Source organism: Caretta caretta, chromosome 20, assembly GCF_965140235.1.
Source record: "Caretta caretta isolate rCarCar2 chromosome 20, rCarCar1.hap1, whole genome shotgun sequence".
NCBI classification, from domain to species: Eukaryota; Metazoa; Chordata; order Testudines; family Cheloniidae; genus Caretta; species Caretta caretta.
In genome coordinates this window covers 18,001,965-18,017,735 of record NC_134225.1, presented here as the reverse complement: position 1 = coordinate 18,017,735, position 15,771 = coordinate 18,001,965, and the positions used below count along the sequence as shown (strand labels likewise).

The 15,771-nt window shown below is 48.7% G+C and overlaps 1 protein-coding gene across 1 annotated transcript in view; it reads right to left on the bottom strand.

The window, feature by feature from the left end:
• Positions 1–15,771, bottom strand: part of LOC125629799 (adhesion G protein-coupled receptor E3-like) — a 26,069-nt gene extending 10,298 nt beyond the window's left edge. The window contains 8 exon segments of the mRNA XM_075121780.1: positions 1,385–1,451; positions 2,163–2,398; positions 3,113–3,307; positions 10,518–10,689; positions 12,858–13,059; positions 13,954–14,070; positions 14,961–15,144; positions 15,680–15,771. Of these exon segments, the coding sequence (XP_074977881.1) occupies positions 1,385–1,451; positions 2,163–2,398; positions 3,113–3,307; positions 10,518–10,689; positions 12,858–13,059; positions 13,954–14,070; positions 14,961–15,144; positions 15,680–15,742 (1,236 nt within the window). The 5' untranslated portion in view covers positions 15,743–15,771.

Genomic DNA, 15,771 nt, shown 5'->3' with positions numbered 1-15,771 from the left:
TCCTTGTAAAACATGCTAGCCAAGGCCAGTCTCTCTGCCTGAGGCACAGAAGAATCCTATGGGATCAGACTGCTGCAGACCAGTGACTGCTCGTCAAGGTGGGTCATATACCATTCGCTACCAGATCTTGGTCCCAGGCCATGCAGGGAACTGTTGGCATAGGCAGGGCTGCAATGCATCACATGTGATCATACAGCCAGAGGGCCACATTCTGCTCTTATCTGAATCTGGAGTGACTCCACTGATTCCAGTGGGGTCTACAGTTATTCCGGATTTAGAGCTGTGTGATTTGGCCCAAAGCTTCTAGATCCTGTCTATAGAGGATTCCCTTCAATTCTGAGACTGAAATTAATTCTTAACCCGCTGCCTGAGATGGGGAGGAATCTGCAAGGACATTTGCAGCCTTTATCTCTTACAACACATGTTCCCTTCCTTCCCCAAACTCCCCACGCTGCAGCCACCTTCCCTTCTCCCATCACTTGGGTTATTTACCAGCCAGGCTGGACAAGGCACGGGACAAAACTATCCTCATTCCGGCAGAGGTCCCACTTGCTTCCATGGCAGCATTGCATGAGTAATGACATATTATAATTAATCATATTGTGGTAGCACCTAGAGGCTCCAACTGAGATGGCACTGGGTTCTGTTCTCACACCTGGAAAGGGGCAGCCCCTGTCCTGGAGCATTTGTTTGCAAAATAACTAGGCAAGACTACAGGCACCGGTTTTCTCTGCGCCGCTCAACCCCCCACCCCACCCCAGACCCCTCCCTCACCCAACCTCTTCTCCCAAGCCACCTCTTCTAACCTCCGAATGGCCCCAAGTCCCGCCCCCACCCCACCCCTTCTTCAAGCCCCTGCCTCTTCCCAACCCCACCCCACCTGTTCCCACCCAGTTCCGCCCCCTCCCCCACCGCGCGTCCTGCACACCACAGAACAGCTGACTGCGGGTTGCGCTGGGATGGAGGGGGAGGAGTTGATTGGCACGGCCGCCGGCAGTGGGGAGCTGGCTGCCAGTGGGTGCTGAGCATCCACGATTTTTTTTTGGTGCCTATGAGTCAAACAGACAAAGGGTAGGAGGAGAAACAGAGGTACAGCAAGGGGAAGCTACTTCCCAAGTTAACACAGCAGGCCAGTGGCAGAGTCAGGTCTCCTGACTCACAACCCAGTGCCCGACCCATTCGCCCGGACTGCCTCCATAGAACGTAGGCTATTCTGTTAGTGGGAAATCCTGCACTGGCCAAAGAGGGAGGAATGAAATGGGATCTTCTTGGACTCTTTCATCTTAAATTCTCTGGGAGATATTCCTCTCTTGGCTCCACGGGACTCCACAGGGTCGCAGAGGAGAGAGGAGAATGGGGCCCTGTGGTTCTGTGAGGTACCCACCAGGATTATGGCACAGACTGGTCCCAGGAAGCTCCAATGAAATCCTCTCTCCAGGCTGAGCCAGCAGCTACAGGCAGGGAGCAAGAAGAAGGTGACTTTAATGGGATTACGACCCTTTTTCAGCACTGCAGGCAGAGAGAGGGTGTCACAGGGCAGCTGACTCTAAAAAGCAAGATGGATCTCAGCCAGCCTGTGACATGGCCGACTCTCCTGCGGGCTGCAGGCTAACAGCCCTCCCCATCTACCTCAGCATCTCCTGCTTTCAGCCTCCACTTCCTCTTCCACCTCCTCAAATGACCCTTTCTGGTGGATGGGCGCAGTATTGAGGGAGGGCCAGACATGCAGCGGATGTACATTGGCCTAGCTGCACTGAAGGAAGTGAAGCTACCCTGATTTACACAAGCTGAGGATCTAGCCTGGGGTGTCTAGAACCCGCCATGCCCTGTTTTCGTGGATTTGCTCACTTTAGAGAGGGGATCTTCAGGGATTTGCCAACAGTAAGAAGGCGCGTTTGTTTCCTACCCACCAATGCCACAAATCCAGCCTGGGACGTGGAAGTCAAGCTGGGATCTTTCTGGCTTGTTCTTCTGCATCATCAGTGGGGCGAGGAGTGTAGATGTCTGACAGGTGGGCAACTCAACTACAGTGCTCAGGGCAGCCTAGTGTCACAGTCAGCTCCCAGGCAGAGAAATCTAGGTTCAAGTCAGACCTGGGGTGAGCCAGACAACCACATGGAAGCCACATCCCTGCTCCCCTTCGGGATGGGCACTGCACTTACTATTTGGAAGTTCCGTAGCCTCCAGGATTCACCGCTGCAGAAATAGCCACCACCAGGGCTGGGAATCCATAGCCGAACGGGTACATAAATCTCTTCTTGAACCGGCTGGCACTGGTGTAATTCACGACCTTCAGGTTCCGGACGGTGAGGAAGAGGTGCAGCCCCTCCAGGAACATCCAGGTGAAGCCGGCCAGGAAGAGGTAGTGTAGGAAGCCAGCAATGACAGCACACACCACCTGAGGACAGGACGAGAGAGAGCTCTGGGACACTGCTTCTGGGAAGGGAAACACTGAATTTGGAGGTGGGGGGATTTTTGTGAGGATCATATAGGGCTTTTTATTAACACATGTCTCCAGTTACGGCTCTCTCCCAGGGACAATACGTTCTTCAGTCTACAGGAGCTTGTCTAAGGGCAAGCTGGCTGGCCCTTTCAATCATTCAGAGTCCAGGCTGGTCCTGATCTCCACTCAGAAAAGATGGTTTCTGGGGGTTGTAGTTCCCAAATGAATCGTGGAAATTGTTGGATACTGTGAGAAATCCTAGGATAGGGAGCAGGGACATAAACAAGTTCCCGGTCCTCATAATAGGGAGAGACCTGGAGGGTGTCGGTTCTCTTCTCTGTATCTGCTTCAAGATATAGGTGCCTTGCATCTGCCCATCAGTGTGGGGGCAGAGAGGACAGGCAGGGGACTGTGACTCTGGAAATTGAGGTTCCTTTGTCTGATGAAGGATGGAGCCCACAAGGGAAAGGGAAGGACTGGTTTCACCCAGAGAGATTTCTTTTGGAGGGGAGTAAATAATTATTTCTGCGGGACTAAAGAGCATGGAATAAATGTTACCATCCAGCTGAGGGTATAAAAAGGTGCTGGAGTGAGGGGAGCTTTAGAAATGCTGACAGAGGATCTGGACACAGCTCAAATTTAAACCAACAATAAAAGTGGGTAACAGACCTGACTGCGGGTGCGGGTCTCCGCAGTGAGGAAGAGCAGGTCAGCCAGGAAGAGGCAGAGGCAGAGCTGCAGGTGGAGGGAGGTGCTGACATTGCGGATGGAGCGGCAAAGGAGGAAGGTGAGGATGGCGAGGAGGAGGCACAGCAGGGAGAAGGTCAGTCCCACGTAGGTGACGACGGTCAGTGGATAACTCTCCTGTAACACAGCAAAGGGAGACTCACCAGTGAGCCCTGAGATGCTACATGGGAAATAAAGGGAAGTAAGGACACCCCAGGGAATTACAGACCAGTCAGCTTAACTTCCGTATCCGGAACGATAATGGAGCAAATAATTAAGCAATCAATTTGCAAACACCTAGAAAATAATAAGGTGATAAATAACAGTCAGCATGGATTTGTCAAGAACCAATCATGTCAAACAAACCTGATAGCTTTCTCTGACAGGGTAACAAGCTTTGTGGATGGCGGGTGGGCGGGGGGGAACGGTAGATGTGGAATATCTTGACTTTAGTAAGGCTTTTGATACTGTCTCACATGACCGGTCAGCCTCACTTCAGTCCCTTGTAAAATCATGGAGCAGGTCCTCAAGGAATCCATTTTGAAGCACTTGGAGGAGAGGAAAGTGATCAGGAACAGTCAGCATGGATTCATCAAAGGCAAGTCATGCCTGACTAATCTAATTGCCTTCTATGACGAGATAACTGGCTCTGTGGATGAAGGAAAAGCAGTGGACGTGTTATTCCTTGACTTTAGCAAAGCTTTTGACACGGTCTCCCACAGTATTCTTGCCAGCAAGTTAAAGAAGTATGGTCTGGATGAATGGACTATAAGGTGGACAGAAAGCTGGCTAGATCATCGTGCTCAATGGGTAGTGATCAATGGCTCGATGTCCAGTTGGCAGCTGGTATCAAGCGGAGTGCCCTAGGGGTCAGTCCTGGGGCCAGTTTTGTTCAACATTTTTATTAATGATCTGATGATAGGATGAATTGCACCCTCAGCAAGTTTGCGGATGACACTAAACTGGGGGCAGGTAGATATGCTGGAAGTTAGGGATAGGGTACAGAGTGACCGAGACAAATTGGAGGATTGGGCCATGTCAAGGTTCCTCCCCCACTCTGAACTCTAGGGTACAGATGTGGGGACCTGCATGAAAAAACCTCCTAAGCTTATCTTTACCAGCTTAGGTCAAAACTTCCCCAAGGTACAAAATATTACACCCGTTATCCTTGGAATGGCCGCTACCACCACCAAACTAATACTGGTTACTGGGGAAGAGCTGTTTGGACGCGTCTTTCCCCCCAAAATACTTCCCCAAAACCTTGCACCCCACTTCCTGGACAAGGTTTGGTAAAAAGCCTCACCAATTTGCCTAGGTGACTACAGACCCAGACCCTTGGATCTTAAGAACAATGAACAATCCTCCCAACACTTGCACCCCCCCCTCTCCTGGGAAATGTTGGATAAAAAGCCTCACCAATTTGCATAGGTGACCACAGACCCAAACCCTTGGATCTGAGAACAATGAAAAAGCATTCAGTTTTTTAAAAGAAGACTTTTAATAAAAAATAGCAGTAAATAGAAATAAAGAAATCCCCCCTATAAAATCAGGATGGTAGATATCTTACAGGGTAATTAGATTCAAAACATAGAGAACCCCTCTAGGCAAAACCTTAAGTTACAAAAAAAGTACACAGACAGAAATAGTTATTCTATTCAGCACAATTCTTTTCTCAGCCATTTAAAGAAATCATAATCTAACACATACCTAGCTAGATTACTTACTAAAAGTTCTAAGACTCCATTCCTGTTCTGTCCCTGGCAAGAGCAGCACACAGACAGACACAAACCCTTTGTTTGTCTCTCTCCTCCCAGCTTTTGAAAGTATCTTGTCTCCTCATTGGTCATTTTGGTCAGGTGCCAGCGAGGTTACCTTTAGCTTCTTAACCCTTTACAGGTGAGAGGAGCTTTCCCCTGGCCAGGAGGGATTTCAAAGGGGTTTACCCTTCCCTTTATATTTATGACAGGCCAAAATAAATCTGATGAGGTTCAGTAAGGACAAGTGCAGAGTTCTGCACTTAGGACGGAAGAATCCCATGCACTGCTACAGGCTGGGGACCGACTGGCTAAGCAGCAGTTCTGCAGAAAAGGACCTGGGGATTACAGTGGATGAGAAGCTGGATATAAGTCAGCAGTGTGCCCTTGTTGCGAAGAAGGCCAATGGCATATTGGGCTGTTTTAGTAGGAGCATTACCAGCAGATTGAGGGAAGTGATTATTCCCCTCTATTTGGCAATGGTGAGACCACACCAGGAGTATTGCGTCCAGATTTGGACCCCCCACTACAGAAGGGATGTGAACAAATTGAAGAGAGTCCAGCGGAGGGCAATGAAAATGATTAGGGGGCTGGGGAACATGACTTATGAGGAGAGACTGAGGGAACTGGAGTTATTTAGTCTGCAAAAGAGAAGTGTGAGGGAGGATTTGATAGCAGCCTTCAACTACCTGAAAGGGGGTTCCAAAGAGGATGGAGCTCGGCTGTTCTCAGCTGTGGCGGATGACAGAACAAGGAGTAATGGTCTCAAGTTGCAGTGGGGGAGGTCTAGGTTGGATATTAGGAAACATTATTTCACTAGAAGTGTGGTAAAGCACTGGAATGAGTTACCTAGGGAGGTGGTGGAATCTCCATCCTTAGAAGTTTTTAATGCCTGGCTTGACAAACCCCTGGCTCGGATGATTTAGTTGGTGTTGGTTCTGCTTTGAGCAGGGGATTGGACTAGATGACTTCCTGACGTCTCTTCCAACCATAATATTCTATGATTCTATGACCTTTTCATAAACAAACTAGGGAAATACAACCTAGATGGAACTACTATAAGGTGGGTGCATAACCGTTGGAAAATCGTTCCCAGAGAGTAGTTATCATTGGCTCACAGTCATGCCGGAAGGGCATAACAAGTGGGGTCCCGCAGGGATCAGTTCTGGGTCTGGTTCTGTTCAATATCTTCACCAGTGATTTAGATAATGGCATAGAGAGTACACTTATAAAGTTTGTGGATGACACCAAGCTGGGAGGGGTTGCAAGTGCTTTGGAGGATAGGATTAAAATTCAGAATGATCTGGACAAATTAGAGAAATGGTTTGAAGTAAATAGGATGAAATTCAATAAGGACAAATACAAACTACTCCACTTAGGAAGGAACAATCAGTTGCACACATACAAAATGGGAAATGACTGTCTAGGAAGGAGTACTGCGGAATGGGATCTGGGGCGTCATCTTGGATCCAGGGCCGTCCTTAGGATTTATGGGGCCATACGCAGTATTATTAAACTGCTGCCCCTATGCCCGATGGCAGGAAAGGATACCGAGATGCCTGGCTCGCCTCACGGCGGTGGAGACTCACAGTCCCTCGCAGAGATCCCCGGACCCTCCGCCTCACGCAGAATGCACGGTGCCGGCACATTCGGCTCTGTGAATATGGCCCCTGCCTAAGGACACTGCAGCGCATGCTGGGTGTGCGGGAGCTGACCCGCTCTTACCTGCTGTCATGGGCGGTGCGTGAAGCTGCTGCTTGGGGAGGCTAGCTCCCCAGCCCACCTCTTCTGCCTGTGGCCCCGCCCATACTCCACCCCTGCTCTGCCCCAGGCCCCGCCCCTCTCCACTGTCTCCCTCCTCTCTTCCCTCCCCCTCCTGGCTCATCCCCTTCCAGCCAAATCCCTGAACCCAAATGAAGCAAATGACATTAGAAAGAAATTGCATAAGAGTGGGGGGGGGGGGGTTTCAAAAGAAAATGGAGCATGTTTTCTACTGCATGCCAGAAGGTGAAGACTGGACATGCAGAAGGTACCTAATTAAAAGCACTAAATTTAGGAATAAAAAATGTCAGTCTCAGGTATTTTGTTATACCCTGAAGTTTGTCAGAGATTTATTTGAAAAAACTTTGTAGTAAGGGCAAGTCAGCTGTCCTGCCGAATACAACATTAAATATTATGGAATACATGATGCAGCTCTTCTCTGTTTTACATTTTCTTAATCAGTATTTCTACGCTCATTTTATTTTTTAAATATACTCTTAAGCCTTCATAAAGTTATCATTCCAGATGACTACATATTTAACTCACTGAAACAAAGACATTATTTTAAATTAATCAGTCACTGAGGTTTAGTGTGTTCATAACAATGTTCATTGCTTTTAGAGAAAGGGAAAACTAATTTACTTTGTGTGATCTCCATAACAACAGACACGTTTATGAAATTTCACCAACTTCAAAAAATATGTTTCCAAAGATTTTAGGCATAACAAAGGATTTTATATCTTACTAAGGTACTGATTTTGCTGGAGGGTTCTCGTAAAACTAGTTCATCAAATGATAGCTCAGTGGTTTGAGCATTGGCTTACTAAACCCAGGGTTGTGAGTTCAATCCTTGTAGGGGGCCATTTAAGGATCTGGGGCAAAAATTGGGGATTGGTCCTGCTTTGAGCAGGGGGTTGGACTAGGTGACCTCCTGAGGTCCCTTCCAACCCTGATATTCTATGATTCTATGAAACAGTCAGAAGTAAAGAAAGGGAAACTCATTTGTCCAGCTATCTGGAAGGAAAGGGGTGTTGTCCCTTTAAGAGCTAGCCTCTCTTCAATGGGGGAGGGGGAGGGAGAAAGGGATGGACAGGAAGTAAGTTTTTTGTACTATAGTAATTAAAATTAGAATGTGTATTTTAGATAAGAGTGGTCGTTTGAAGGATTTATTTAAAAAACTAGATGTCTGATGATCCAAGCATTTAAAGCTAAAGATGAATACTCAGATTGTGGATCTAAAAATCTATGCAGGGATTCTTTAGAGATGTGATTTTATAATCTTCAGCAATCTTGTAATGAAATATTTTTAAAGCAAATTTTAAACTAAGGTCCTGTAGACTAACATGTTCTGAGTAAATATTACAGTAATGCACAACTGTTTTTGTCAGTAAATTCAGAAACTGACAGTATATACCTAGGGGTTGGCAAATGCCTGTTAAATGGCTTCATTACCACTTGAATGGCTCTTTAACAGTTTCAATGTTGTGCTAATAGGTCTGGCAGACTGGAGGCTTTTTCATTTTAAGTTACTAGATCCCTTCTGGAGTAAGAGTCACCAGGCTGCAGCAGCTGCAGGAAGGGTCAGAACAGGGATAGGAAGAGGCAGAAGGGTGGACACTAAGCCCCAGCAGTGCCCCAAATTTTCAGGTGCCCTACACAGCCTTGTATGTTGCGTATGCCTTAGGACAGCCCTGAGTGGATCACAAGCTAAATTTGAATGAACAGTGTAACGCTGTTGCAAAAAAAGCAAACATCATTCTCGGATGCATTATCAAGGAGTATTGTAAGCAAGACACGAGAAGTAATTCTTCCGCTCTAGTCCACGCTGATTAGGCCTCAACTGGAGTACTGTGTCCAGTTCTGGGCACCAAATTTCAGGAAAGATGTGGATAAATTGGAGAAAATCCAGAGAAGAGCAACAAAACTGATTAAAGCTCTAGAAAACATGACCTATGAGGGAAGGTTGAAAAAATTGGGTTTGTTTGGTCTGGAGAAGAGAAGACTGAGAGGGGACATGATAACAGTTTTCAAATACATAAAAGGTTGTTACAAGGAGGAGGGAGAAAAATTGTTCTTCTTCACATCTGTAGAAAGGGCGGTTTAGGTTGGACATTAGGAAAAAATTCCTAACTGTCAGGGTGGTTAAGCACTGGAATAAATTGCCTAGGGAGGTTGTGGAATCTCCATCATTGGGGATTTTTAAGAGCAGGTCGGACAAACACCTGTCAGGGATGGTCTAGATAATACTTATTCCTGCCGTGAGTGCAGGGGACTGGACTAGATAACTTCAAGGTCCCTTCCAGTTCTATGATTCTATGGACTATGGGTGACCATTTATAATATGGTTACCAATGTTACAAAATTTCAATGAATCTTACCAGATATGCCATGTAAGGTATCAGTCGAAAAGTTACGATTTGTAAGTATGATAATCTTGTTAAAATGTATGTATTGTCTTTGCATCGTGAGTTATAAATGTGTGATATGTCTGTGCTGTGTTTCTGGGTGACACCCCCGGACAGATTGGCATCAGCACTATCCAGTCTGTTTGGTGGCCCATTGAGGGTAATCACCTATACCAGTGTTTCTCAAACTGGGATCTGCAAGGGCATTCCAAGGGGTCCACAGGCCCCGCTGATCAAGTCCTCCACCTCCCTCCCAGTGCCTTCTGCATGCTGGGGAACAGCTGTTCAGCGGCATGCAGGAGGCGCTGAGAGGGAGGGGGAGGGGGGGGATGGGGTACGCTCGGGGGAGGGGGCAGAAAGACACAGGGAAGAGGAGGAGCAGGGGTGGACCGGGGGCGGGAAGAGGTGGGGTGGGGCCTTAGGGGAATAGATGGAATGGGGGTGGGGCCTGGGGCTGAGCAGGGGGTTGGAGGTCTGCGAAAAATTTTAAATTAAAATGGGGGTCCTCAGGTTCCTAAAGTTTGAGAATCGCTGAGCTCTAGAATGAACACATTGAGAGAAGCCAGGGGCTATGCCCAAGAGTCAGCAGGACATGTAGGGACATGCCTATGAACAGGGGACTCCAAGTACCTTTCCATGCCCATGTGCTGTGATCTTCTCTTTGGGACAGAGGAAGTACAAGCCACATGGAAAAGGATAGAAAAAGGCAGCTGCATCACCTCCATTTTGTCTTCAATCCTGCTTCTCACCTCTGGAGTGACTTCTCGACAAACTGAAGCTTTGAACAGAGGTCTGATAGACCCATCTAAGCTTTGGGTGTGTTCCAGAGGGACTTTACAAACCAGCAAACTCACCAACGCTGCTAAGAACCTGATATATGGATCTTGAAGTCATATGTATCGGATTGCTTTGATCATTTAACAACTCTCTTCACTTTCTTTTCCTTTCATTTATAATAAAACCTTTAGTTTTAGAAACTAAAGGATTGGCTGGTAGCTTGGTATTTTGGGTAAGAGCCAAACTAATATTGACCTGGCAATGTGGCAGTCCCTTTGGGGATCAGACGAACATTTTGTTAAGTGAATAGCATTTTAAGCAACTTCTCGCTTTACTGGACCTATCTGCTGATTGGGAGCCAGAGACGGGAATTCAATAAAGGGGGCTGTGTGATTTCTTTTTTTCAGCTTCTCGGTAACCAGTGTTGGGGATCCAGAGCACAGATTGTGACTGGTTGGTGATTCTAACTACACTGTTATCCACCAGATCACAATCCCAGCCCAGCCCACTTGACCCTGACCGATCCTGTGTGGCCACAGATTATACCCTGAGGTTCCTACTCAGCGGTCATTCAGGCAAAATTCCCATTGATTTTGTCCAAGTAAGAAACTCAGAGTCCAGCCCTTTGATCTGAGTCTGACAGTGAGATACCTCCATTCCGGTGGGACCCATCAGGAGTGCGAAGCTAGAGAGATGGTCACAGCTGCAGATGGTGTGAGTGCTGTTCATCTGGAGACTTTTGCAGCCACCCTCAGTGCAGGTGCCTTTCCCAGCGATGAATTTCCAGTGAACGCAGCGAGTCTCTTCCTCCTCTTTCTTTGCCGGGAAACCAAAACACCATCCTCCTCCTCACTGGATCAAGGGGAGAATAGTGTTTCTTTTGTCACACATCTCTAAATAGACAGTAATAAACCTGAAGTCACCAATGGCTTCATGGCTCTCATTGTGCTGCACGTAACAGCCATTTGGGACTTCCAATTGGCAGTGGAAATACAAGCGAGATCCTCCAGCTCCAATAGCACAAACCTCTTGTGATGCTGTCAGGGTTCCCTCCCCACTCTGAAATCTAGGGTACAGATGTGGGGACCCGCATGAAAGACCCCCTAAGCTTATTCTTACCAGCTTAGGTTAAAACTTCCCCAAGGCACAAATTCTTTGCCTTTGGAGGGTACGCCGCCACCACCAAGTGATTTAACAAAGAATCAGGGAAAAGACCACTTGGAGAATATCCCCCCAAGCCCTTACACCTCTTTTCCTGGGGAGGCTTGAGGATAATATCCTAACCAATTGGTTACAAAGTGATCACAGAGCCAAACCCCTGGGTCTTAGGACAATAGAGAAATCAGTCAGGTTCTTAAAAGAAGGATTTTATTTAAAAAAAAAGGTAAAAATCACCTCTGTAAAATCAGGATGGAAAATAACTTTACAGGGTAACAAAAGATTCAAAAACACAGCAGAACTTCCTCTAGGCTTCGTTTCAAAGTTACAAAAAACAGGAATAAACCTCCCTCCAGCAAAGGAAAAATTCACAAGCAGAACAAAAGATAATCTTAGACGCCTTGCCTGGCTTTTACTTACAATTTTTGTAATATGAGAGACTTTTAGGATGGTTTATAGGAGGAGTTTTCTGACCTGATGCTTCTCTGCTTCCCAAGAGAACACACATAAAACCAAAGCCTTCCCGCCCCACCCCAAGATTTGAGAGTATCTTCTTTCCCCACTGGTTCTTTTGGTCAGATGCCAACCAGGTTATTTGAGCTTCTTAACCCCTTACAGGTAAGGAGGAATTCTAGGCTGCCCTTATCTGTATGGTTATGACAGATGCAGCAAGGAGTGGGGAGTACTGACCTGGGAATGTTGCAGGGGAGTTTTACTGGGACTGTCTGCATTGGGGATGGGAGACTTTCCTTGAGGGAAGATACCTGAGCATGTAACATGAGAGCCCGGGAGGGGGGTTGGGGCCAGGTGACACCTTCTGCCCAGGAAACTGGTCAAAGGCTGGAGGAGGGGGGTGTGAGATGGCTGTAGGGGGTTTCAGTTTGGAGCTGGCTGGGGAAACAGAGGGAGCCCCGGGACTGGGGTCTAAGCTCCCTGCCCCACAGAAGGACTTGACTGAGGGGTCCGTTTTGTACCTACCAGCTCTGTTTGGGACTGTGTTCCTGTTGTCCAATAAACCTTCTGTTTTACTGGCTGGCTGAGAGTCACAGTGAATTGCAGGAAGTGGGGGTACAGGGCCCTGACTCCCCCACACTCCGTGACACCCCTGACCCCAGAGCTGAAATGGTAATTCCCTTAACTCTGAGTACTGTTGGGTCTATAGCACACAATTGTACAGTTCCGATTTGAGCCATTAAAAGGCATTCTTACACCCACCCACAAATATCCACATGCACTCTATCAAGTTCATTACTTTATCAAAGAAGGCACCATCTCATGCTGCTTCCCTGAACTCTGCTATCTATAGGGCAGAGGTCCCCAAACAGTAGGGTGCACCCCCCTAAGGAGACATAGAGGAACCTTCAGAGGGACATGACAAGTCTCGGGTCAGGCCCCATGTGGGGCAGAGAGGGAGCACCATCCAGCCCTTCCCCACCCTGAGCTCTGCTCTGGTCCCACCTGTAGCCACATACCCAACTTCCAGCCCCATGCCTGGCACCATTCCCAACCTCAGCATGTCTCCACTCCCAGTCCCAGCCCCTTGCGGCTCCATTCCTGGCCTTCCATTTATTCCTGCTCTGAGGGGTGAGCCAGGCACAGTTGTTATTCCTGAGCATTTTACATGATTAATCATAATCAGGCCTGGTGTGAACCCTATGTAATGTTCTCCATCAAAACAGCCCCAGCGTCAGGACTGAAGAAGCTCCCTCTCTTTCTCAGATAACTGTTTCTCAGTCCAGAAAGGCAGCAGAACTCAAATGCCCTGCAGGAGACGCACCTTTCAAGTGACCAGCTGGAGTCCCGGGCACACAGCAAAGTAAAAGGATCTACACTCGTCTATGGTGCAGGGTGAAATTCACAGGTTTGGAGAGGTTCATGGGCCTCCCGTCTCCGATAGCCCCACTCACCACCCTGGAATTCAGGTGAAAATTCCTCAATTTCTCATCAGCCATTAGATCTCCCTCATCGAGAAATGTCATGTTAATGATGGAGCCCAGGGTGGAGTAAGAAATAAAAGCAACAGCCCAAGGATCAGAAAGAATGAAATGGTGACTCATCATAGAGACAGGGACACTGAGACAAAGAAAGACCAAGCCAGGTGCCAAAGGTCACAGCGAGTCTGGGGCAGAGCTGGGAAAAGAACCCAGGAGTCCTGGCTAGCATTTTGAGCTTTAACCACTCGAATATGTTGCCTCCTCCCTCTTCTTCCACAGAAGCACTTCTGTGTTGGAAACATCTGGCGTGCACTATGGAAGTGTGATTCCTAAAGTGCACTAACGTACATTAAAGCACACTAGGGAATCTTTAGTGCACACTAGTAGGGTCTATACAGACCAATTAATGCACAGTTAGTGCTCTTTAAAAATCGTATCCCCATACTGCACATTATCCAGCTCGGTACACAGCCCTAGGTGAAAGGCACTGAGGTGAAGCCATAGTTTTTCTTGGTTAGGAGAGACAGAGGGGATGGTTAGTGAGGAGCTTTCCCTGGGGCTAAAGAATTAAGAACCAGTCCCAGTTACATCATACTGGCCTGAAAATTGGAGTAAAATTGGTCAATATTATCCTGGTTCCATTCCAGGAAGTCACACACGTCAACCTGGGGCCCAGCTGGGCTCATCATCAGGACATCATGTGTTGGGCCAACGGATCTCTGATCTTTCCATTCTCCGGACCAATTCATATGCCCATCAAAGCTTCTCTCTCCTCCCTGCCCCATATGGGTTGGTTTTCATGCTGTGGGACAGCCAGGAATGAAGGGCTCTGCAGAGCTCAACGGCCTGAGAAACACTGGCTCAGCCAACAAGGTCCACGCTAGTGTCAGGATAACAAAGGCAAGCAAGCCAGCGTGGGGCGAGAGGAAGGGGAGAACTAGGGCCAGGGTTTGGTGTCTAAAGGGGTGAGTGCCTGGGAAGCACCAGGATGGTACCTTCTGTGGCTGCTCTGGTGACGGCATTGCAGTGAATGTCCATTGTCTCCTCCTGACCTCTCAGCCTGAAGACCTCATCACAGCGACCTGCAGCTCGGACGAGGAGCGTCTCGATAGCTGTGGAGGGAAATGGCAATGCCTCTTGCTGCAAGGGCAAGGCAGGTTTGGAGCTCCACTATCTCTGAATCCCACCACCCCTCCCGCTTCCTCCTCACCCCCATCTTCTGTGTTTCCCTGAGCCCCTCTGGCTGACCTTCTGTGATCCATCATGCCTGCGCCCCCATGAAGATGCCACTGTGCCAAGAGGCAGAAGGCAACTTCTCCCTGCTGCCTCACCTCTGCGCTTTAGCAGGGGAAGCAGCAAGAAGGGGTATTGCTGCGACAGGGAGTGAAAGGAGGAACTAATCATAGAATCATAGAATCATAGAATTCTATGTGGCGACAGGAGATTGGCATTGCTTTTAAACCCCTCTCAGGCAGCTGCCATTGCTGCAAAGCCCCAGGGCTGGGTTTATGGGTGGTGGGTAGCATAGGCCGGGGAAGGCTGTGCCTCCCTAAACAGCCTGGCATGGCCCAGTCCATGCTTTGCCCCCAGGCTCCCTCCTGCCTGCTTCCAGTTCCCTTCCGACTCTTCCATGGCTGAGAGGCTGGGGCAGGCAGGCTGGGGCCGGTGCTCACAAGGCCCAGGGCTGGGGCACTGGGGCCGGGGCCATGCTGCTCCCACTGTGCTGCCCGCCTGGTGCTCCGGGGCTGGTGTAGCGTGGGGTGCAGGCGGGACGGGTTGCTCTCGGCTCCATTGGAAGAGAGGGGGTGGAAGGGACCTATGGCAGAAAGGGAGGGGCCGGGGGCTAGCCTCTCTCAATGGCTCGTTCTCCTACCACCCATGGCTGGGTTATAAACCCTGAGAGAGGGGCAGTGAGGCTGCAGTGGTGTTCTGCACTGAAAAGAGTATAACCCCCATCTCACAGCTGCCACGAGGCGATGTGGGAGCCTCTCATCCTCCTCACCCATAAACTCTGTTGTCATGTTCTGGGTCTTCTTCTCTGGAGACCACAAAGCAGCCGTCAGTGCAGCCAATTCCACACTCTGCAGGAGGAAGGTCACGGCGGAGGCCACCTCCCTCTTGCTCTCGTTCCCACCAGCACTGAGGATGGAGCTATTCAGGAAGGAACCAAAGGGGAGAGCAACTTCCTGGGATTGGGAAAGGAAACACCCTGAGAAGGACGGAGGATTTCAGTGGTTCATGAGCCACTTTCTTCAGACTCCCAGGGGAACAATGACCCTCTTAGGGACATACGGGTTCATAGTGACCTTCCCACTCAGAGGGACTGCAGCATTCTCAAAGAGGGAGCCCTTTACTGAGCGAGTGAGGCTACTGAGGCTTGCTCAGGACTTCACAGTAACCTGAAGCCAGGGTACGTCTAACACCATGTGTCATTCGCTCCTCATCCCTGGTCCCTTCAGTGTAGGTGCCAGAGAACATTACAACCAATCAGCAGACATCTCGGTTCTCTCTGTGTTGCCCCCGGAAGCAATTTGAATCTTCCTAGGACCAGTGGGGACAGAACCCAGATCCCCTGCCACTTCAGCTAGAGATCATTCACATGCGCTCACACACCCCTTTTCTGAAGAACAGCTACAATTTCTCCCAAAGTGAGAGGGCTATACCAATGCGCAGGGCATTTGGCCATGGAGCGCCCACACACGTAGGGGCAGAACCTCTAACCTCCAGCGATGCTGCTCTGTCCTCTGCACACATGGTCTCCAAATTCACTAAGGTTGAATTCATGAAGGAGCAAAATTCACTGGTGTTGCCCT